Here is a 21,732-nt window from a genome sequence, read left to right as displayed (position 1 = left end):
TACGGATCAAGCCTCTCAGAGGAAGCACAGGATCCAGAGCCCTGGCATCCTGACCCATTTCACGTCTTATTGCTGGCTTTCCACCCATCAAAGGTGGAGCCTGCACTATAGTAGAGCCCCCACCCTGTAAACCAGCAGCACAACTCTTTGCTGTCAGGGAGTAACAAGCATAGTATTCTATCTTCCCACAAGCCACCAACATTGGGAGGGCACATTAGATTTGGGCTGTAAGTGATTGGTTTTTGTATTAGTGTACATTTTTGTATTCATGTAGATACACAGTTGTTCAGTCCCTTGTCATTTGAAAGAAATGGTTAGATTCAGTTTTTGCAAACTTATTTTGAAGTATTTTGGGTCTCAATAGAAGTGTTTACAGAACTAGCTGATAGCACTTTCAGAAGTGAAACTGATTTGAATGACATTAAAAAAACCTCAGATCTAAATAGGGGCTGAAAACAATATTTTACTGGTGTGTGTGTGGTTTTTTTTAGATGGTTGGTTATAAGTGTGCTTAAGATTGCTATGTGTATTTTCCATTTAACTGTGGTTGAGGTGGAAGGAGCAGGCATTCCCAGAGCTAGCTGGAACCAGTATTGTCTCTGCACTGACCACATCTAAAAGGTTTTCAGATATTTTAATATTGCTAGATCATCTCTTGAGAAATGTACCAGCATAACGTAGAGACTGCAAAGCTTCTCTGTAGACATATGTCTACAAAGACTTAACAAAACTTAAAAGCACAAAATAAACTTCACCAGAATGCTGTTTTCTAGTTCTTTTCTTCTGCAGTTGGGTAGGCTTCACTATTGGAATAAACTGTCTACCAAAGAGAAATGGAGAAACATGTACAGGATGTGCTTTACGTTCACTTGCTTTGCAGATATGTGCAGTGTGTCATTTTTGTTAATAAAATTGAATAATTAAAGCCTAGACCAAGGAGTCTTGATTCCTTGTGACAGAAGTCTTAAGGCTCAGTGATCCCCGCCCCCATGTTTGGTATGCAGTATAACCCTTAGTGGTTTTAAACTTGTCCAGACCCAAGACCCACTTCCAAGTCCAAACCTGCAACATGGCACCCACTTTCACTTTTGATTTATACTTAATGCCAATAATGTACATTAATAATCCTAAAATAATTTAGAGCAATATATATAGTTTACTTATTTAATAATAATAATAATAATAATAATTAATTATTTTGCTAATGACTTTTAGCAAAAAGACAGAAAAGCTTTTGAAAAGCAATGTTGTTGTTTTTAAAGACACTTTCAGTGGAACACCTGAGCATGTTCTTCTAGATTTCATTGCAGTATGGGGTGATATTAGAAAAGCAACTCCTTTCCTTCAGCTAAACTGTTTCTTGTTTTGTTTTTAAGGGTCATGCTGGCCACATGACCCGGAAGCTGTCTGTGGACAAACGCCGGCTCCCTCGGCCCATAGAGCGAGATGAGTGTCGCAACCCCAGAGTCGGTCACGACTGGACCTAATGGTTAGGGGTACCTTTACCTTTTTTTATTGTTGAGAAATATGGATAATAGCTTCACCTGCCAATTCTGGGTATTCTTTACTAGCCAGAATCCAAAACTTTGGTAATATTAGCTGTTGAAATTGCACTTTCAAGATTGTGTCAGAAGATTGCTCAAGGAATTATTTCTGCAACTCATACCTAAATTCCAGTGACTCTGTGTCCACAGTGAATGGCAAATATAGACACTGCATACATTCACACAAATTTTGGGGGAACTGATTGTTCAAATAACGTCTTGTTTTGTGAAATTTTGCTTCTGTTTGATAGCCCTCAAGATCAGTATAACAGTAGTAAGTTGCCAAGATTCTGACAACTGGATGCTTTTGTATCCAGAGACAAGAATGCAGTCTATGCATCAGTTTATACTACATGAAAGATACTGTGTGGGGAATGATAGAGGGAAGATGTGAAAATATGTATATAAAAAAATCACAAACTCCATTTGTTAATTTTTGGACAAATTGCATTCTGTATTCATACAAAAACAACTCAACTTTTTCCTGACAACTGTACATATAGAAACAAGTTCTTCTGGACATGAACTGAAATCTGTGGAGGTGCTCCATGTCTCACAACACTAAAAAAACATCCAGCTTTTATCTTCAAAAATCAATGCAAGAAATATGGAAGTGATGAGGGACTGGGATGGCAAGGAGAATGAAACAAAGGTAGTTGTGATGGCATTACTAGCTGGCATTTAATCTTTGAATAGACCTTCTTAGGAACTAATGCACATTCATTTATCTCCATTCATAGAGTCCAGGTTTGTGGGATTGCAGAATTACTTTCTCAATGATTCTGCAATAGGTGTATTTAAATACTGTCCTAGAAAGACTGGGACTTGCCCAGTCATAACCTCTTCTATCGACCCCTTCCGCCACCTCGAGAACCTCCTCGCCTTGACTGGTTTGAGTTCATGTTACTTCCTCTTCCCCAATTACTCCCACTCCTCCCTCGGGAAGGGTTATTGCCTCCTGGAGGTCCTCCAAAGGGTTCTTCTCTATGATATCCATCATGGTGTTCTCCATCCAAAGAGCTGGATCTCCCAGATTTTGACATTCTCTGTGAAGGTCCTGACTTCCCACGCCCTGGAATAAAAATATTGCAAACTAAAATAAGAAAATGCACTAGTTTGTTTGCTTTCCAGTCATGCAATACAGAAGATCAAAGTATGGTGTCTCAGTTTCCTGCCTCCTGTTCCACTGCAGAAACAGTGCAGAGTTAAAGATAATTGGTAGGGAAAATTAACACTGCGTATAGGAATTTTGATATCAGTGCAGTAAAAAATAAAATAAATCAACATTTTCCAAATTGATATTTCCATTAATATTTGAAATTAAAATTTCTAGAGACAGTTCTCTAATCTCAAAGAATTATGTTTTACCCTTTCCCCTCTCTTCTGGAGGCCCGCCTTGAATTTCCATTTCTCTATGGTCAGAGGTTCCTGGTCCATCATGCCAAGGACGCTTGCGAGGTGGCAGTGATGCCATGTCCATTCCCTGGATTGAGGAAGAACGTTCTCGACTTGCTGGAGAATGACCATCATGAGGTGGATGATCCTGGCGGGGACCTAACCATGATGGGGGGGGGGGGGGAAATCAAGAGAGACAAATGTTGGTATAGTGCAGCAAGGGATCTCTTCTTGGAACCTCTTCTAGCAATATCTGTTGTAAATATTACAACAAAATAAATGTTTTGTAGCATCCAATTTACCTCAGGAAGATGGCTCATTGTCTTTTCTTAGTTAAGCACACAAATAATTCCTGTTCCACTATCTCTGATGGTGAAGGTTCTACCCCCTTTCCACCCCAGGTCAGCTGCTGTAGAGATTGTACTTTCTGCTTTCGTTAGACAGAGAAGGGATACAGATTGATAGGGAAACAGGCAATGGACGTATTTCTTGTGAGAAAGGAACAAGAACAGTGCTTGCAGAAAAATCACCAAGCTCTTGGTGCTACTGAAGGAGACTGGGGGATTATGGTAAAAATGTGGCTTTCTATGGTTCATGAGTAGCTCTTTCCACCCCTCCCTTATCAAAAACTTCAAGCAGCAGAGCTCATTCTTCCTTTCCAGGAACCTCCTCTGCATTTGCATGCTGGGCACTGAGAAAGGGAAACCTCTTTTGCAGCACCCAGCAAGGATGGGAAAGCAACTTTGTCTCATTACCAATTATCTGAACTGTACAGTCCATTACATTAAGGAAAAATGTGTCTCTCTGAAATAATCTGCCTTCTCTGTAGGAATGGGATAGTTTCTGCAATCTGTTGCTGATTAACTTCTTATGTATGAGGTTTGGTTGAAATTTGTGTGCCAGATTCAGCCAGAGTGCTAAATATTTCCCACCCCTTACCCAACAGGGAACTGAAGGGGGTTGCTGGAGAAACTTTTTGGAGAAATCTAAAACAGATTGAAGACCATCGGATCATGATAGGAAAATCCAGGCCAGTTTTAATCTGTAGTTCCATGTATCTGTACCTGTACCTGTATCTATCTAGGAATTAAAAGCAGTAAGAAAGATCATAATGATAGTCTATTCAGCTTTCCCCCCTTTTTGTAATACAGTATTCAGATAAATGCTAATATAAAATCTGGTGAAGTGCTTCTAGATGCCATTAGGCTATTTATGAAGTACAGTAACAACTATATTAAGCTGCAACTGGAAAATAGAAGGGACAGCACATTTGATGGTGGTCAGTCTTGCATAAAGTAATATATTTTCACCTGGTTCTCGATTTCCATCCATACGGCCTCCTTCAAAGTGAGGAAATTCATCTGGCGTTGGAAGCAGACCTTTCCGTCCCCCTGTATAATGAATGGACAAAGGATGCAAAGAAGTTGAAAGAGCAATTATAAAAATTCTAACTGCACCAATACATTCCTCAGCTGAGTATAAATTATCCACCAAAGCTCTCTTACCTCTAGCAGCACCCCGACCTCGCCCCCGGCCACCATGATCTCTTCCTCTTGCGTTATCCTCTGAGGAGTCAAACTTTTCTTCTGGCACAAAGTCGTCAGGCCCAGAAAAGCTGTCCCTTCCCCTGGATCCCCGGCCCTCATGTCTTGAGGGTGTTCCTCTCCTATAGCTGAACCAAAGAAATATAAATTAGCATAAGAATATACTTGAAGCTATATAGCTCCATGCTGAAAAATTCCATTGTCTATTCAGAAATTCCAACTACTTAAAAAAATGCCCAATTTCTCCGCATTGCTGGAATGGGATTGTATTATTAAAAAACATTATTTACTTTGTACCTTTGCCAGGAATCAGAAACTAAAGTTTTCAACCAGTTGAATATTATTTAGGGGTCTTGGTGGACCACAAGCATAACATGAGTCAACAGTGTGATGCAGCAGCAAAAAAAGCTACTACTATTATAGGCTGCATCAACTGAAGTATAGTGTCCAGATAAAGGGAAGTAATATTACCACTCTATTCTGCCTTGGTCAGACCACACCTGAAATACTGTGTCCAGTTTTCTGGGCACCACAGTTTAAGAAAGATATTGACAAGCTGCAATGTGTGCAGAGGAGGACAACTAGGATGATCAGGGGTCTGGAAACCAAGTCTTATGAGGGCATTGGGTATGTTTAGCCTGGAAAAGGGAAGACTGAGATGAGAGGTGATAGCCATCTTCAAATATTTGAAGAGCTGTCACATGGAAGATGGAGCAAGCTTGGTTTTTTGTGCAAGAGGTTTTTTGTGCAGAGGTTGGATGGCCATCTGTAATGGATGTTTTTGTTGAGATTCCTACAATAAAGGGGGATTTGACTAAATGGCCCCCGGAATCCCTTCCAACTCTGCAATTGGATTCTATGAGTCCACTTGGCTGTGACCTAGTGCCCACTTTAGGAAAACTGAACTTTGTAGAATGTCATTTTCATAATTTTATTTTATTAATAAATGATTTTATGAGTTCCTACAAACAGGATTTTTTTTTCATAAAATGTACAAATTCACTTAAATGAGGCTCATTTCTTTTAATATGAAACCAGGAGATAACTGTTCATCATCGAATAATAAAAACTGTATGATTTTTACCTTTCATCTCTTCTTCCTCGGTACCGTGCATCCTCAGGCTCATGAGGAAATCTCTCGTCTGAAGGTCTCCGTCCCTCCCAAGGCCCAGGAGGTCCACGGTTTGGACCTCTGCTATCTCCCTCATTGAATTCTCTGTGGTCAGGGGGGAAAGGTGGGCCTGGACCACCTCGTCTCCACTTCTCTTCTTGGGGTGGGCCTCCCCGTCCCTCAAATTCACGTAAGCGATGGCCAAATCGCTTGTCTGGATGGAAGTCTTCACGAAATTCATCTGGTCGATCAAAGTCATCATGGAACTCTGGATGAGGTCCTCTTCTGTCTGGCATGCCCCTATTTTCTCTACCATCACCCCAATCTTGGCCACCTCGGAAGGGGCCCCTCTCAGGGCCATGATCAGGACCACCACTGTTCTGGTCATGCCGCCTTTCTGAGAGAGGGCCCATGTGATGGTTTGGCGGCCCACGAGAATCACCTTAAGATAAAGGAAATATGTGTGTGTGTGCTTTGTAACAAAATATTAATAATATAAAAGGTTTAACTGAATGTACTTCTTAACTGCAGACAATGAAGTTACAACTATCAGCAAAATATTCTTATAAAACTTTTACCTGTTTTAATGGTACACATAATATATTATATACTAGTATATTATATATTAGTATATGAGTGCTGTTTGTTGCACTGGTCCCTACTGTGCCAAAAGGCAATGATTCATTCATGCATGCATGCATGCATGCATACATACATACATACATACATACATACCCTGCCCATCTGGCTGGGTTTCCCCAGCCACTCTGGGCGGCTCCCAACAGAACATTAAAAACACAATAAAAGATCAAACATTAACAACTTCCCTAAACAGGGCTGCTGTCAGATGTCTTCTAAAATTCAGATAGGTGTTTACTTCCTTGGCATCTGATGGGAGGGCATTCCACAGGGCGGGCGCCACTACTAATCATTTAATTTTGTAAATTTGTACCCTAATTTTCAACTTAAAGGTTCACAGAGCACCTTAAACTATTCCACTAAAAGGTAACAATAAAAAAAATCACAAAATGAAATCCTTCAACCATAAAATATAAACCTAAAACCAGTATACATTATACTACAACCCAACAAAGAGCACAATTTCTCCTAAATCAGCACCACCCACTGCTCCAGACCTGAAGAAACAAGGAAATATTCACCTATGCCAGAAAATCATTAGGGTAGAGAATGAACATATTTACAGGGGGAGAGAATTCCAGACCCAGCGTATCGTAAGAGAGAAAATAAAGACACATGTTGCCTGACTTAGTCTATGGATTAAAGCCTCAAAGAACTATAAAGCACTGAATTGTGCTAAAGCTTGCTTTGCAATAATAGTGAGCTTATGCCATTTGTTCTAAAGGAAAAGTGAATTTAATTACCTTTATTAGGACCAGGTCCTTGGTTGTGAGGGCCATGGCGGCCTGGGCCTCCATGCTGTCCCAGTCCTGGTATCAATGGTGGAGGACCTGGATTCTGTCCTTCCTGCAAGAAAGAAAAACTAGGAATTAATGAATCAAGGAAAGAGTAGAATAGAGCAAAGCAGAGCAGAACAGAAATCCCTTGTGACTACTAGGTAGAACAGGCAATATATAGTTGTCATCCTCTGATTATGAGGCAGAAGTGGGACCAGCAACCCAGATCCTGAACTCTCCCACCCCCTGCAAGCCATTTTGATTGGCCATCTGTCAATCACCTGTTACCAGGACATGAGATGACCCATTTTTCCTTTATAACCTTGCTTGAACTCAAGCTCAGCTACAAAGAAGGTTCCTATGTAAGTGTAAGTTGGGTTCCAACTATGCCACCCCAAAAAAATGCAGCAGGGTTTAAAGTCGCCACTGATCAGCTGACTGATGGCAACTTTCAGTAGGGATTGGTTCTACTGTATTTAGGAGTTCCCAACTGATCTAAAATATCAGGTGTGGGGCAGGTTGGCATGGCTTGGAGAACACAGAACTCTTGATGGGCCTAATTTGGCTTGAGGGCTGGAGGCTTTCCATGCCTGCTCTAAGGGTAAATCCAAACAACATTAAAATGGAATTCTCTCCCAGTTTTGGAATAACTTCAGCTAGAAGCAGCTAATAGAGCAGAACAAAAAACACAACAAAACAAAAACACGAACTGTGGAATCAGGCTACACTGGACAAAAAAAGATAAGGAGGACAAATGAAGTCAAAATCAAGGAAACATTTAGGTTTTATTGCCACCTATTCTAGCAATTACCATGTGGATAAGATCCCACCAAAAACATTCCTGTATAAGTCTGCATTCTTTACCACCTACTAAGAGCAAAAGGGTGTTCCTTGACTTTAGTGATTGTACAGAAGAGGAATTTTGGGCAGGTGCAGCTTTCCTCAGCCCTTAATAACAAATTGCCCTGCTAGAACTCCCTCCTCTACGTACCTTTTAAAACTTTTTTATTTTTAATCATTGGCATCTGTCACCCTATAAACAAACTCATAGACTATAGATTTAGGAATTTACAAAAATATATTTGCCAATAGGGGAGTGAGTGTTCATAAGAGAGCATTCACACAACTCAGGTGATGTAGTTCAACTCAGATATAACAGTGCACATAGAGTAATATATGAGATCCCCCTCCTTCTCTTTTCACTTCTATCAGCCCATCCCCTCATAACGCAAAAATATTTCATTCCAGTTCACTATAAGGAATCAGAGACCTTCTCATACTGCATCAAATACTGAAAAAATCAACCGTGGCTTATAAAGAGGCAAAGGCGGTTGCTGTTGAAAATGTGTTTTGTCAGCCCAGGTGGGCATGTGTCACCCTATGACACTCTGGATTGTGGTCATCAATAATACCTGCTGGGGGGGGGGAATCTGATGAATATATAAAAGAAATATTGAAATCTCCTGATACACTGGCTATTATGTACTTCAACTTGCTTGAGATATCTGTGAACCCCATTTTCATAACAGTCTGTTGGAATTATGAAAATAATAAGGTGACGTGCAATTTTGGTATCTCACTTCTGCTGACATAAATCGGTTGGGAAACTGCAGGGAGGAAGGGGAATTCAGTCATATTCGCTGGTGCAACACTGGATTTCACCCATATTCTGAGATTACAAAACAAAACAAAACAAAACAAAACAAAACACCAGCATGTGTGTCCCAAAATCCATCTAATTTCATTTACACTAGGGTTATAGCAACAGTCAGTTTTGTCCTTAAAAGAGTTTTACACCACTGAAATCACTGCTCTGCCTGATCATTTTATTATGCTATTAACAGCAATTTATTATGGTATTAATTTCTTCCCGACCAGACCTCTTCTCATGAAGAGTATCCTTCCCAGACATACCTGATTGAATGGGGCCCGAGGACCGTCACCAAGCAAGGGAGTTTTCTGCTGCTGAAAGGGTGGAGGGCCCTGGGAAGGATGTGGCCCCCTTGAAGGGTTCTGCTGTCCTTGAGGCCCTGGTGGCCCTTGCATGTTTCCTTGAGGCCCTACCATAGCACCTTGTGGAGGTCCCTGCTGTCCTTGTGCACCTGGTGGCCCACGCAATTCTTGTGGAGGTCCCATCATTGAACCCTGAGGTGGAGGACCCCTCATCTCCTGGGGACCATGCCCCAGTAAACCATGCGGCCCTCTCATTTCTTGAGGTGGATGGCCCATCATCATCCCCTGTGGTCCAGGACCCTGGTTCTCCCTTGGTCCTGGAGGTCCCTGCATGCCTCTTGGGTTAAGTCCCATCAAGGGCCCTTGAGATACAGGACCCTGTATCCCTTGAGCTCCTTGCACTCCATGAGGTCCTTGCATTCCTCTTGGCCCAGGTGGCCCTTGACCACCAGGTGGCCCTTGAGGACCTAAGTGGGTCTGTGGTGTTGGTGGACCTTGTTGACCTAAATGAGCCTGTGGGCCTGGTGGGCCTAAGTGACCCTGAGGTCCAGAATTCGTCTGTGGACCAGGTGGCCCCCCAGGTGGAGGGCCCATTTGTCCATGAGGGCCAGGATGTCTCTGCATTCCTTGATGCCCATGAAGTTCTTGAGGTCTTGGCAGTCCTTGTGGAGGTCCTTGAGGCCCAACAAATCCTTGTGGTCCACCACCTCCTTGGTGTAAAGGAGGACCTTGGGGTCCCATTTGTCCTGGAGGTCCTGGAGGCCTGAACTGTCCCTGTGGCCCAGGTGGTCCCATCTGAGGCATATTCATTGGCATCTGCTGAGGTGGATGGGCTTGCTGAAAGCCTTGAGGCACCTGAGACATTGGACTTTGTCCTGGGAAATGTTGGGGTCCATGAACAGGTCCTCCTGGAGGTGGCTGCTGCTGACCTTGTTCTGCTTGCTTCTGTGCAAGCCTTTCAATCTTCAGTTGCTGCAAAAAAGAAGAAAATAATTTACACACCCACACAATTATGACAAACTATTGGAAACCAAAGGACACTTTCTGTGTAGCTTGTTCCAATTAGTATTAAGCCATGGCTTGCTCAACAAATGCTAAGCCTCACAGAAAAGCAAACATCCCTTGGCTTCTTTCTCCAATGCTTGATTTATTCTCTAGCTGCTCTTGCCTGTTGCCTCTGTAGCTTGGTGAATGTCTGGAGTGGGGTGGCCACCCTCAGTTAAGCAAGACTGTTGGGTTTGGAGATAATGCCGACCCAAGGATAAAATATGGCTAGACTCTCAAGCCAAATACAAACCATGGTTGCCGATAGTAGTTTGTTACTCGAAAACAAACCATAATTATTCTCTGGGCTGAGTTCAGATGTTCAAACAAGCCACACTTGGGCTAAACAAACTATGGCTTATCATTATGTACTAACCAGGCAATTTTTAATTTTAATTATTGTTTCAACAAAAGCAAAATGAAGAATGTAGCTAGGAAGCAATAACTTCAAACAGAATGTTTACTTCAGCAGCATACACCACTTGATTAGACACTGGTAAGGAGCAAAAAACAAAACAAAAAGCCACTTTCTTCAGAGGGTTTTGTGGCAATCATTTATTCATTATTCTTATCCTTGCACACTGATCAGATTATATGTGGTTCCCAGATAGCCTCTCATGCAAGCAGTACTCAAGGGCAGACCCACTTACAGCATCATGTAAGCCAGAAAAGTTTATGTTACCCATAGCTGCAGTGATGTTGCAAATAGGGCCTATCAATATCCTCATTGGTTTCCTCTAAATTTTGGTGGGAGTAAGTGCATTTATGCAAACATTATCAGTGACCTGACTTTTCACATACCTCTAGAAGCTGTGGGTTGGTGTACTGAAGTGCTGCCATTTCTTGCTCAATCTCTGCCTGTGACTTCTTCTTTTCCTCCAGTTTAAGATCTTCCTTTCGGTCATTCAGTGGCTCAGCTGGTGAAGGAATAGGAACTTTATTCTGCATCCAAGCCTGAATAGGATAATAAAGGTGCATGGTTACAGTGTTAATGAAACCTGTTGGATGAATTCATCCACAAGTGCATTTACGCTGGAGACTTGACGAAAGTAGACTATGTCAACTGCACTATATTTTAGGCCCAGCTGCTGAAGTCAATCATCTATTTGCTCCTTTTAAGAATTCATCAATGAGGACTTTGCATTCTAATAGGTACTGATTGTGGAAATAAATAAAGATGTTTTGCATTCTAATAGGTGCTGATCATGGAAATAAATAAAGAAGTTACTAACCTGCTGAAACTGGGCTGGGATTGGTTTTGCGTAGGGGACCTTTTTTTGCGGTACTTTCTTTTGGTCCTTTTGCATCACCTCCTCCATTCCCCAGTCCAATCCTGGGATAGTCATCTCAATTTCACTGGTCTCATCTTTCCCTTCAATGAAAAGAATTGAATAGTGGTTTCTACACAGTATGATGAACAACTTATGTCTTCATAAATAAAGTCATCAGGAAACTTAATTTCATGTCCAGAGATGGGGGGGGAGGGGTTTTTGCAGAATCCTTTAGCTAATTTTAATTTTTTCTTGGCACAAAAGGATGCCAAAAAGGAACAGAAAAGAAGATCCAACCCATTTCTTTATGATTCATGCAAATTTTCAGAAAAGCAACACAATCCTATTTGGGATTCTCTTCCTATCAATTGGTATTTCTCTTGCTATTGGTTATTAGCAAGTCCCACTATGTTCAAGGAGTTACGCCAAGGAAAGTATCCAGAATACGGCAGCCACAATTTCTCTCTTACCCATCTGCTCTTGTTCCATGGCTAGTTTCAGCTGCTCAGGTATTCCCATCCCTGGAATCACTGCAAGACTATTGGGTTCTAGGTCATCTGGAAAGGGAGAGTAAACTGTTATCAACAAAATATTTGATATTTCTTAGGTCCCATTCAGTGATGTTTCAACACTATTACTTAATTTCCTACAATCAACCATTTCATTATTTTCTCTTTTACTGACCGGCAAGGATTTAAAGCAGGGTTGGAGAACCCTTTTCAGCTAGTGTTGCTTTTGATGGGTGAGGCCACAGTGAAAAGTGGCTCGCATAAAATATGTAAACTTTACCTTTATATAGTAGGTTAATTTCGATATCCTCTTTTAAACCACACTCAGCCAAGCAAAATACATTAGCAGAGTTTAAGGACAGAATCAAGCCAGGTAAAAGGACTCTAGTAGGTTGCAATCTGAGGGTGGGACTTTTTATTTTTATTTACTTATCAAATTTATACACCACCCTTCCTCACAGGATCTTAGGGTTTGAGGAAATGAGGTGTGGCTGGGGAGGGTATGTGGTGTAGGGAGAGTCCTGAGGGCCAAAAAGAAAACCTTAGAGGGCCATATTTGTGTGTCCCCCCCCCCCCGCCGGCCTGAGGATCCCCATCCCTAATTTAAAGTCTGTAACCTATATAGCATTTCAAACTTTCTGCTGAAATAAATATTGCGTAAAATATGTGTTTTCTTTACAAGGTAACAACTAGGTGTGTTGCGATGACAAAAAGAAAACAAACATTTGGAAATAAGACCACAACCATGGTTCCTATGTTGTTGTGTTAGAATGCATAACTCACTTGAAAGAAACAGAATACCAAAGGAAAAGGGGGAAAGAGTTTTCAGGAACTACATGTTTTTACATTACAACGATTTAAAGATTACCTTAAGCACTGCTTAAGTTTGAGTCTGTTGTCTTTTCATATTCCCATACAAATGGCCAAGAAAGCAACTGTGGCATATTGGTTAGAGTGTTGAACTAGAATTAGGGAGACTCAGGTTGAAATCCCTGCTCATTTATGTAGCTCACCAGGTGACCTTGGGCCAGTCACCACTTCACAGCCTAACTTGTCTCACAGGATTGTTGAGAAGGTAAAAAAGGGGAGGAGGACATGTATGACACCACGAATTCCTTCGAAGAAAGACGAAATGTAAGTGTAACAAATAAATATACCATATTCAACTCCATCCTCTGACATTCCTGGAAGCAAGTTCAGATTATAACGATCTCGCATTTTATCTCCAGGACGATTCCGGGTCCAGAATTTGCTGTTAAAATAAAACTAAGAGATAGTATCCTCTGTTGATTTATAAGTTAAGCCTTCATTACTCAGAGCCAGTAACTCTTAACATCCTCTAACTCTGAAGTTTTATTAAAAAAAGTTATTTTAAATGTGTATTAGCTTCTTCTTGTTTTCTACTGGACCACTTCAAGTTCTGATGGCTACTGAATTGGGTGGTCCCTCACCATCTGCCAGTAGTAGAGAGTAGAGGTATAGTACCCACTCCTTGCTGTGCACATAGTTCCAAGAAACCTAAATAAGCAGTAGTGTTGGTTCTAAAGCAGAAAAGGGAAATCTGTTCTGCATCAACAGCCACAGTAGAAAACTATTACCAGCCAAAACCAGACTAATAATACAATTTGTGTAACATCTTACAATGGTGTAAACTTGTACTTAACCAATAGGCTTGTTTCACGTATTATTGGGTGCCAACAGGGGTGTACAGAACTCTGCTATATCTTGAAAATGTATATATTAAAAAATTACACTTCACCCTTTAAGTATGAATACTATCAGAGCAATCAAAAGAGATAAAAACAATAATAAACTATAATAAAGCAGACTTACAAGTTACTCTTTCATTACGTTCAGCAATACCCATGCCAAAAGAAATAATCTAGTTCAATAATGTGTTACATCTGGGCTGCTATCCAGTGAAGTAGTCCTATTAGTACAAGGAGTTCTTATTGCACATCATAATTTTCTCTCCCTCATCTCGCCTTGTGCCCCCCCTCCAAATCTGTTCTTGGGGTTCTCCCAATCCTCGGGAGCAGATGCGGGGGGGGGGGTGAGGGATGGAAACTTCCATTAAACAAATGGAACTCTCCATGCTAAGGGAACTGTGCTGTTGAATACCTGCCCTGGTGTGCATAACTGTTTGAGCACAATGGCCATTCTGTAGTCCTTTTCACCTTGATAAGAAGGGGCACAAAGTATCAGTGGTAATGATACAATAAATTTGTCTTTTTTAAACTCTCAAAACAGTCAAATCATTGTATGGGAAATGCATCCGGAAGACAAAAATGTATCAAGGAGTGAGTGATCTGACATGGTTACCCTTCCTGCCTCTACTCCTTCCCCCTCCCCCGCTCTTGTTAAGTATTTTGATGGTGTGAGAACAGTCTTTAATGTCCTGAGAATGTTGGGAGGAGGTGAAGCCCCCCACACAGCTGCCTTAATCAGTTCGGAGGATAGTGTTGGGTACGTTCTTTGATGTTGGACATTGTTTTGAGAAAGTGAGGCACTGGGAGGGGGTGGCTAATGGATGATCTGCACGTAGTCAGTCTTGGAAGCCACACAGGCTATCTATAAAACAGGACCGTTTGGGCAGAGTTTCTTTGAAGCTTGTGCAGGGACTGATCAACCACAGGGCCGTGCAAACTAAGGCTACCTGGGGAAGTCGCTTTGCCACTTCTTGAGGGCTTCCAAGTGGCAGAGGAAAGTGCTTGCTTGGTATGTATACATTGCTTGCTGTTTAGAATAAAATCTATAATCTTCTCACTCACTTGTGTATTTTGTATTGCTTCTGAATCTATCTTAAAAGAACCACCTTACCTTTGGCAAGACAATCCTCTCCTGCAGCTTTTCTACGTTTAATGTATTATATTTCACTCCCTGTCTCTTTCGCTAGTTAAATGTTTCAGCTTGTTGAATGATCACATTTGATTTCATTTCACAGTGTATTCTTTTTAATCAAGATGAAAGGTAAAGTACCTTGAATAACAGCTAATTGCATTAGTATGAATGTGTAAGTGGAATGTATTATATTAAAAGCTAATGAGTGCTAGTTCCTGACAACACTCTGAGTATTTTATTCTTCCACTGCATAAGTAAACTACAATTTTTCTTTTGAAGCTTCTTGTAGGGTATGTTCGTGTGGGTACAAACAAATGCATGACGACGACAAAGAAACGTTAAGTGGAGCAATGAAAAACAAAATGTTACTGAGGTCAAACGAGTGCAAAGCAAAATATTTAAATAAAAATACCTGGTGTGATCATTTGATCCTGAGCACAGAATGTGTCCTAGAGGATGCCAAGCTAAACTCCAAATCATTCCTTCATGGGCCATTTCCATACCTCCCACTTCCTTCTCCACCCTGAAATAATACAAAAATAGTGCTTAAATGGATGGACAAGGATGCATCAAGGCCTATTTTCTTTTCTTTTCTTTTTAAATACAACGTTTTCAATGAAACTTATTTTGTTTAATGTTTAATGTTTACCTGCATTTGTTTGTTCAGAAGTTATTATTTATGTGAAAACTTAGAAGAGGTTGAATGTGTGTGCGCGTGTGTGTGTACACACACACACACACTTATTTTGACTGCTGTTTTAATTAGGAAGATTGCTGTGACAAACAAGAGAAGCCATATCCACATTCTTTCAGGTAGAAATATTTAAACTAGAAAATTAATATATTTAATGATTATCTCCACAAGGATCAGGGGAGCAGTGGGGAGTCTTTCCTGGTTAGCAGGCAAAACTTTTATATCCCTACTCCTTAGCAGGCCAAATTTGGCAAGTGGGAAAGGTCACCCCCGGTCAATCACCTGTTGCTATGAAACCAGGGGATGCTGTTTGCAAAAGCCTCTCAGGCAACACCAATGTTCCTGTCTGAGCCACCAGTTTGAGTCTTGGAGGCAACAGGCATGAAGGGAGGTTTGAAAGTGCCTTCCAAAAGTGCTTACAAGTAGCTTACTGAGGCTCAACCTGGAGGTTCAAACAGAAGCACTGTGGCTTCCCTGAGAGCCCTTTGCAAACAGCATCAATAGGAATGCTGGGCTTCTTGAAAGCACTTTTGCAAAGTACTTTCACACTACTCCCCAACCTCTGTTTTGCCTCTGGTTTCGCAAAGGGCTTTCAGCCAGCTATTTGCCCAGGTTTCAACTTCTGAAAATGGGCTCTCTTGAACTCAGAAGGCTTTAACTGTGACTAAACCCTGCTGGCTTGGCCGCATGCATCTGTTCTTTGCTGGTAACAGGCATGCACAACCAAAGCAGGATTTTACCAGTGATGTCAGCGGATGAGCAGGTGGACGTGGTTGGGGGGAAATGGCCTTGTGGGCCAAACTGGACCCCCTGGTGGGTCAATATTGGTCTGCAGGTCAGAGGGTCCCTAACCTCTGGATTAATAAATATTTTACTTAGTTTTCTTAAAATAAAGCCCTTCAGCTCAGGATGGAGACATTCACAAATCATCACAAGGATAATTCTATAGTATCAAAAGACAGTATTAAATTATGGATGACTTCTCAGTTGTAATTTCTCATCAGAGGTACCTACCCAACATGCCAGAACAGTAATGAGCCATCGGACCCTCCACTGGCAAAGAACCCTTCATGAACAGGATGCCAGGCCACAGCTGCAATGAAGAAATTCACAATTACTACTACTTATTTACATTTTTCCAATGGTGTACTAGAACAGAAGTAACGTAGGATCTGACTAGATGAGAGAGGATGGATTACAGTGCAGCGATGAGCAGTGGACAACAGGCATCAGTGGAGGGGCAGGAAAAGAGACTGACAGTTCAGAGTAGCCTTTGGAGTTCTCATGGGAGAACCTGTGCAGGGGCACCTCGTTTAATGAATGAAGAGAAGGCTTGCCAAAAGGCTCACTGGTGGGAAGCAGAGAATAAAGCAAAAACAAGTAGGATGTTGGAAGAGAGGAGATACAAGAGAATAGATATGGTATGGAGATATGGTATGGAAACTTGAAGTTCACACACAGCATGGCAGAGCCAATGGGTAGGAAAATGGGTAATATGGGAGGTGGAGACTGAATTGTCAGCAGGGACAAAAGGTGCTGCTAGAAAGACAGGAGTGCTCTGAAGAGTTAACATCAAGAGGGATAGTGTGACCAATAGCTTCAAACGTAGCAGACAGATTAGGAGAAGGAAAATGTTGTAGAGAGGGAGAAGCTTTCTAAACGGATTAAGGATCTAGAAGATTTGGGCATGCTTGATTTGAGCAATGGTATTAGCTATCTTTCCTATCAACTACAGATATAGAAACTGGCGTGATATAATGCAGACTTTGAATAGTTACTTTCAAGGGTTTTGAATATCCAACCACCAAGTTCAGAAACAACTGACACAAAAGTTATATTTAACCTGTTGCCTCCTTCTTATGACCTCTGAAGACCTGAAGCTCTTCTTTCAGATTTCGAATATCAAAGAGTTTGCAGAGGTGATCGCGAGATGCTGTAAGTAGCCAGTTGCCATTTAGGTTCAATTTGACTTCCATCACAGTGTTCTTATGAGCATGACTGGAATATATCATAAAAAGAATAAACTGTGCATAATTTAAAGAAATGAGCAATTAAAGCAACCCACTGTTTGTCTTCAAAACCGTTCAGATAGTAAAAAGTATTCTATCCACTTTCTCCACAGCATGCATAATTTTTTGAAACATCTAATGTGTCCCCTGACCCCATCATAATGAAATAAAATAAAACAGATCTAAACACGTTGGCATTTTCTCATAGTGAAACTGTGCTAAACCCTTGTTTCAATTGCTGTTTCAACACTTTTTGCAGCCATCTCACACATTAGTCCAAATGCACTGAGCAATAATATTCTAAACAAGTATTCAATAAATCTATACAGGCTGAAGGCCCAGAAATTTTTGGCAACAAGAGCCCAGGCACCAACTGCAATTGCACTTACAGTGTAGCAAGGCTCTGGCCAGTCTTTGGATCCCAGAACTTGATTGGCTGCTGACTATCTTTGCTTCCAGAAACCACCAAACCTTTTGTCGGATGCCAGTCAACACACTTGACATCAGCACCATGGCCTGTTTAAAATACAAAGGTACTGTTGTTGAAGAGACTTCACACAGAAAATTAAATAATGAAACAATCTATCTTAACTATGAAATGGCATAATTGTTTGGACAGGTTACATCTTGATTTGTCTTTATTGCCCTAAAAGACAGCTCTTTTTCCTTCAAGGATTTCAAAGTTATACAAGATTGTTTTGGATACAGTCCATGCTGTACTATATTAAATATGTGATTACCTTTCAATAGATGTTCAAAAACTAGTTTGGAGCAGGAAGATGTATTAACACGAACTTTGTCTAGATTCCTTATTGGAATCTAAACATGAATAACATTTGTTCATATATCGGTTTCAATAATGCATATAAATCAGGAATGACCCTTCTAGCTGCTGTTGGATTCAAACTCCCATCAGTCCCTGCGAGCACGGCCAACATTCAGAGAGATGGGAATTGTAATCTAGCAATATCTGGAGGCCCACAGTTTCCCCATCCGTGAAAGACATTTTTCTAATGGTAACAGGCAATAAATGATTCAATTAAGTGGCATGGACATTAGAGATTATTTTAAAGTTACTTTAAAACCAAACATTTCATAATATTGTGCTATGACTCAACCTACAGCTGCCAAAATGAATAAGCTCTCTTTCATTTTAATATTTGTTTTGCTCTTTTTTGGACAGCTATCAAAGTATACACAAAACAATCTATTTATTTACTGAAGAGGAATGAATTCCATGCAAAATTATGAATAATCTTACAACTAGTGTTTGTTCTAGACTCCCCACTTGCACCCCACAAAAAACCCTAAAATCCTTTCTCATCAGATCAATATTTATTCATTGGTAACATCCTTTTTTTTGAACTTTCAAACAATACCAAAAGGTTAGGTCACTGGATCATCTAAGCAGATCACAGATATAAACGCAGGAAGTTGATCTTTATTTTTATTTTCTTTGCTATCTATTTCCCCTACTTTGAACCAGTTTCCACATCACGTTAAACTGTTAGGTTTTCTATTCTTTTTTTACGATACACTATGGTTTAATGTGAACGCGGGTGGCGCTGTGGGTAAAAGCCTCAGCGCCTAGGGCTTGCCGATCGAAAGGTCGGCGGTTCGAATCCCCGTGGCAGGGTGCGCTCCCGCTGCTCGGTCCCAGCACCTGCCAACCTAGCAGTTCGAAAGCACCCCCGGGTGCAAGTAGATAAATAGGGACCGCTTACTGGCGGGAAGGTAAACGGCGTTTCCGTGTGCTGCACTGGCTCGCCAGATGCAGCTTTGTCACGCGGGCCACGTGACCCGGAAGTGTCTCCGGACAGCGCTGGCCCCCAGCCTCTTGAGTGAGATGGGCGCACAACCCTAGAGTCTGTCAAGACTGGCCCGTACGGGCAGGGGTACCTTTACCTTTACCTTTATGGTTTAATGTGAACACGGAGTGTGCAAGTACTTCATAGTTCCTTTACCACAGGCAAAACAAAAACCCAGATGCAGAAATGAAGTTCTTTGCGCGTTAACCAAACCACACAAACATGCACAAACAGAGAATTATATTCAAAGCAGTATGCACTAAAGTTCAAAGCTAGCGCTGGTATGCCATCAACAAGCCAGGCAGTGGCAACTGGAAAGGTTTTAATTCATTGTACAGATGGTGCACTAGTCTGATGGCCTACAGCAGCCCGCACAGGTGCAAATTTCAAAAGCTCTTGCTTGCATGGTTCATAAGCAGCACTCCATGGGCCACAGCACTGCAATACCTGCATGCAAACTGGGTCTTGCTTCCACTCTCAGATCTACTTTTATAGCGAAAGCCAGGAAGTGAATCCAGGAAGTGCCCCCTGGACACACTCACATAAGCAATGCAATGGTTTGTGTGCTCACCAGATCAAATCTACAACCCTGAGGTATTACAGTGGTGACTGTTCTTAGATTCTTGGAGAACATTAACTGGTTAATGATGAATTATTGCAGTAGAACCACAACCATTGTTAATTGATCTTAGAGATCTAAACAACTGTTCAGAAAACATCCATAGGTTGAGATCACTTTACCCACCCAGACAGGACAAAGAAGAAAAAAATCAATATCTGATTCTTTATATTATGGGCTTCATCGTTTGAATCAATCAGCCTCCTCCACCCAGAAGCAAGGAAATCATATTTGAAAGTGACGGAATTTTTCAAAACTGCTTGTGATATGACATAGAGTCTGCCACGAAAGAAAAATGGGGGGGGGGGATCCATTATGCAGCCTTGGGTGCACCTAAAGTAACTCTTTGGATCCATAGGGCCAGAAAGAACTAATTCACTCTTATGGTCAAGAGAACCCCCCAGCACAACACACAGGGAAATGGCTTACTCTGACAGAAGAATCCTCCAAACATAATTTCCAACACCTGGTGGGGCATAAATTCACCATCCCTGTTTTAAGCGATGCTGGCAAAGCAGGGACCATATTTTTCACTTTAAATACGGTCTTTATGTCTCATAAACTTAAAATGAAGAATAAGCTTCATGGTTACTTTTAATTTTTTGCAGGTTTTTTTATACGGGAAATACGCAGATTAAAATTTTGAACAATTTTGTATTTTCACAATAAAAGTTTACAAGTCAATGAAAAATGTGTTCTCTTATGATTTATCAGTAATTAAACTAAAGCCTGACACAGACAAGGAATAATTAACCTACAAACTCAAAACAGGCCCTGTATCCCAGTTAACTGTGAACAGTAATTAAAGTGGTAATAATTATTACACAGTAGTAGTTAGTGGAATTTCAGGACCACCCTTTATCATAGAATTGTAGAGTTGGAAGGGATCTCAGGGGTCATCTAGTCCAACCCCTGCAATGCAGAAATCAAAAATAAAGAATCCCTAACAACTCATGGTCATTTCTGATTCAAGTGGCTTGGGAGAGAAAGTTTGAGATACATGTCTGTAAGAGACATATTAATAGGTTAATATGTTGATAGTCAATAATGTGTGATATTTCAAATGCAGTTTTGATAGTGGCAAGTGTGCAGAACCTGAGCACAAGTCTTTTAGCTCCCAGTGCAACGAAATGACCACTTGCCACCTCTGAGTGCCTAAGGTTAGTAGCTTCTTGCAAATACAGGAACAGCATTCTCTTTAGCATGTTTAGAATCTTTAGAATTAAACCACACTATATTTCATTTTCACTTTTGCACAACATTAATTCATGCAGAACATTTCTCTGCCTTTTTATTGACTGTCCTTCCCTGGTTTAGCAAAGTCTGAAATCAAACAAAGTTTCTTACACATGTACATGTGCTGTTCAATGTATTTTATAACTCTACATGTCACAAATTCCCCCGTGTTTTGGGAATGGAACTTCAGGCTGCTGTTGTAAGAGTGAGCAGGCGAACACACAATCTACTGTTAGTCACATGAAGAAAAGATATACATGTTGCCTGAAGAACATTTATGACACATGGTGTATGAAACAAGGGAATAAAACATGGTAACATGTTTACTTCATTCCTTCTGTTTTCAACGTTCAGGCTATGAGGACGGCTGGTTCCCTCTATTTCCTCACGACTGTAAGCAATGCGGCTTATATAGCTAAAACAACACTTACCATCCAGGCACAAGAACAGGCTCTGGGGAACTCCAAGGTTTGCATAAGCACCACAAAATATTTAGGAAAAAAGTCTCAAGGAGGTGTGCCCAAAACAGTCCAATGAGGAATGGTTTAATACTCTGGAATGTTGATTCACTGCTGAGGGTGCAAGAGGAATGGGGCGGAATGGCTTGAACCCCAAACAAATGCACTCTACACTGCAGCATTTTATTGTAGGTCTCACTGGTCTCTTCCTATTATAATTAGGAATGTATGCTTTTTGCAAAGATCTACCTCAAAATAGTACTGTGAGAGTAATTATACAA

The 21,732-nt window shown here is 41.0% G+C and overlaps 1 protein-coding gene and 1 long non-coding RNA gene across 2 annotated transcripts in view; one reads left to right on the top strand and one right to left on the bottom strand.

Annotated features, from left to right (window-relative positions):
* Positions 1–1,969: 1,969 nt before the first annotated feature.
* Positions 1,970–21,732, bottom strand: part of WDR33 (WD repeat domain 33) — a 43,068-nt gene continuing 23,305 nt past the window's right edge. Inside the window, exons 7-21 of the mRNA XM_053389613.1 lie at positions 17,720–17,846; positions 17,165–17,319; positions 16,336–16,414; positions 15,040–15,150; positions 12,944–13,038; positions 11,748–11,834; positions 11,239–11,378; positions 10,808–10,960; positions 8,924–9,934; positions 6,977–7,079; positions 5,568–6,036; positions 4,445–4,611; positions 4,250–4,330; positions 2,913–3,098; positions 1,970–2,616 (exon numbers count right to left, since the gene is read on the bottom strand). Coding sequence (XP_053245588.1) covers positions 2,390–2,616; positions 2,913–3,098; positions 4,250–4,330; positions 4,445–4,611; positions 5,568–6,036; positions 6,977–7,079; positions 8,924–9,934; positions 10,808–10,960; positions 11,239–11,378; positions 11,748–11,834; positions 12,944–13,038; positions 15,040–15,150; positions 16,336–16,414; positions 17,165–17,319; positions 17,720–17,846 — 3,191 coding nt within the window. The 3' untranslated portion in view covers positions 1,970–2,389. The remainder of the gene's footprint in view (positions 2,617–2,912; positions 3,099–4,249; positions 4,331–4,444; positions 4,612–5,567; positions 6,037–6,976; positions 7,080–8,923; positions 9,935–10,807; positions 10,961–11,238; positions 11,379–11,747; positions 11,835–12,943; positions 13,039–15,039; positions 15,151–16,335; positions 16,415–17,164; positions 17,320–17,719; positions 17,847–21,732) is intronic.
* LOC128414402 (uncharacterized) lies at positions 2,611–3,122 on the top strand. Its single transcript, XR_008330655.1, has 2 exons — positions 2,611–2,807; positions 2,880–3,122. It is a non-coding gene; the product is annotated as an uncharacterized LOC128414402 (long non-coding RNA).

This window comes from Podarcis raffonei, chromosome 5 (assembly GCF_027172205.1).
Source record: "Podarcis raffonei isolate rPodRaf1 chromosome 5, rPodRaf1.pri, whole genome shotgun sequence".
In the NCBI taxonomy this organism is placed as follows: Eukaryota; Metazoa; Chordata; class Lepidosauria; order Squamata; family Lacertidae; genus Podarcis; species Podarcis raffonei.
This window is presented reverse-complemented; position numbering and strand designations above follow the sequence as displayed.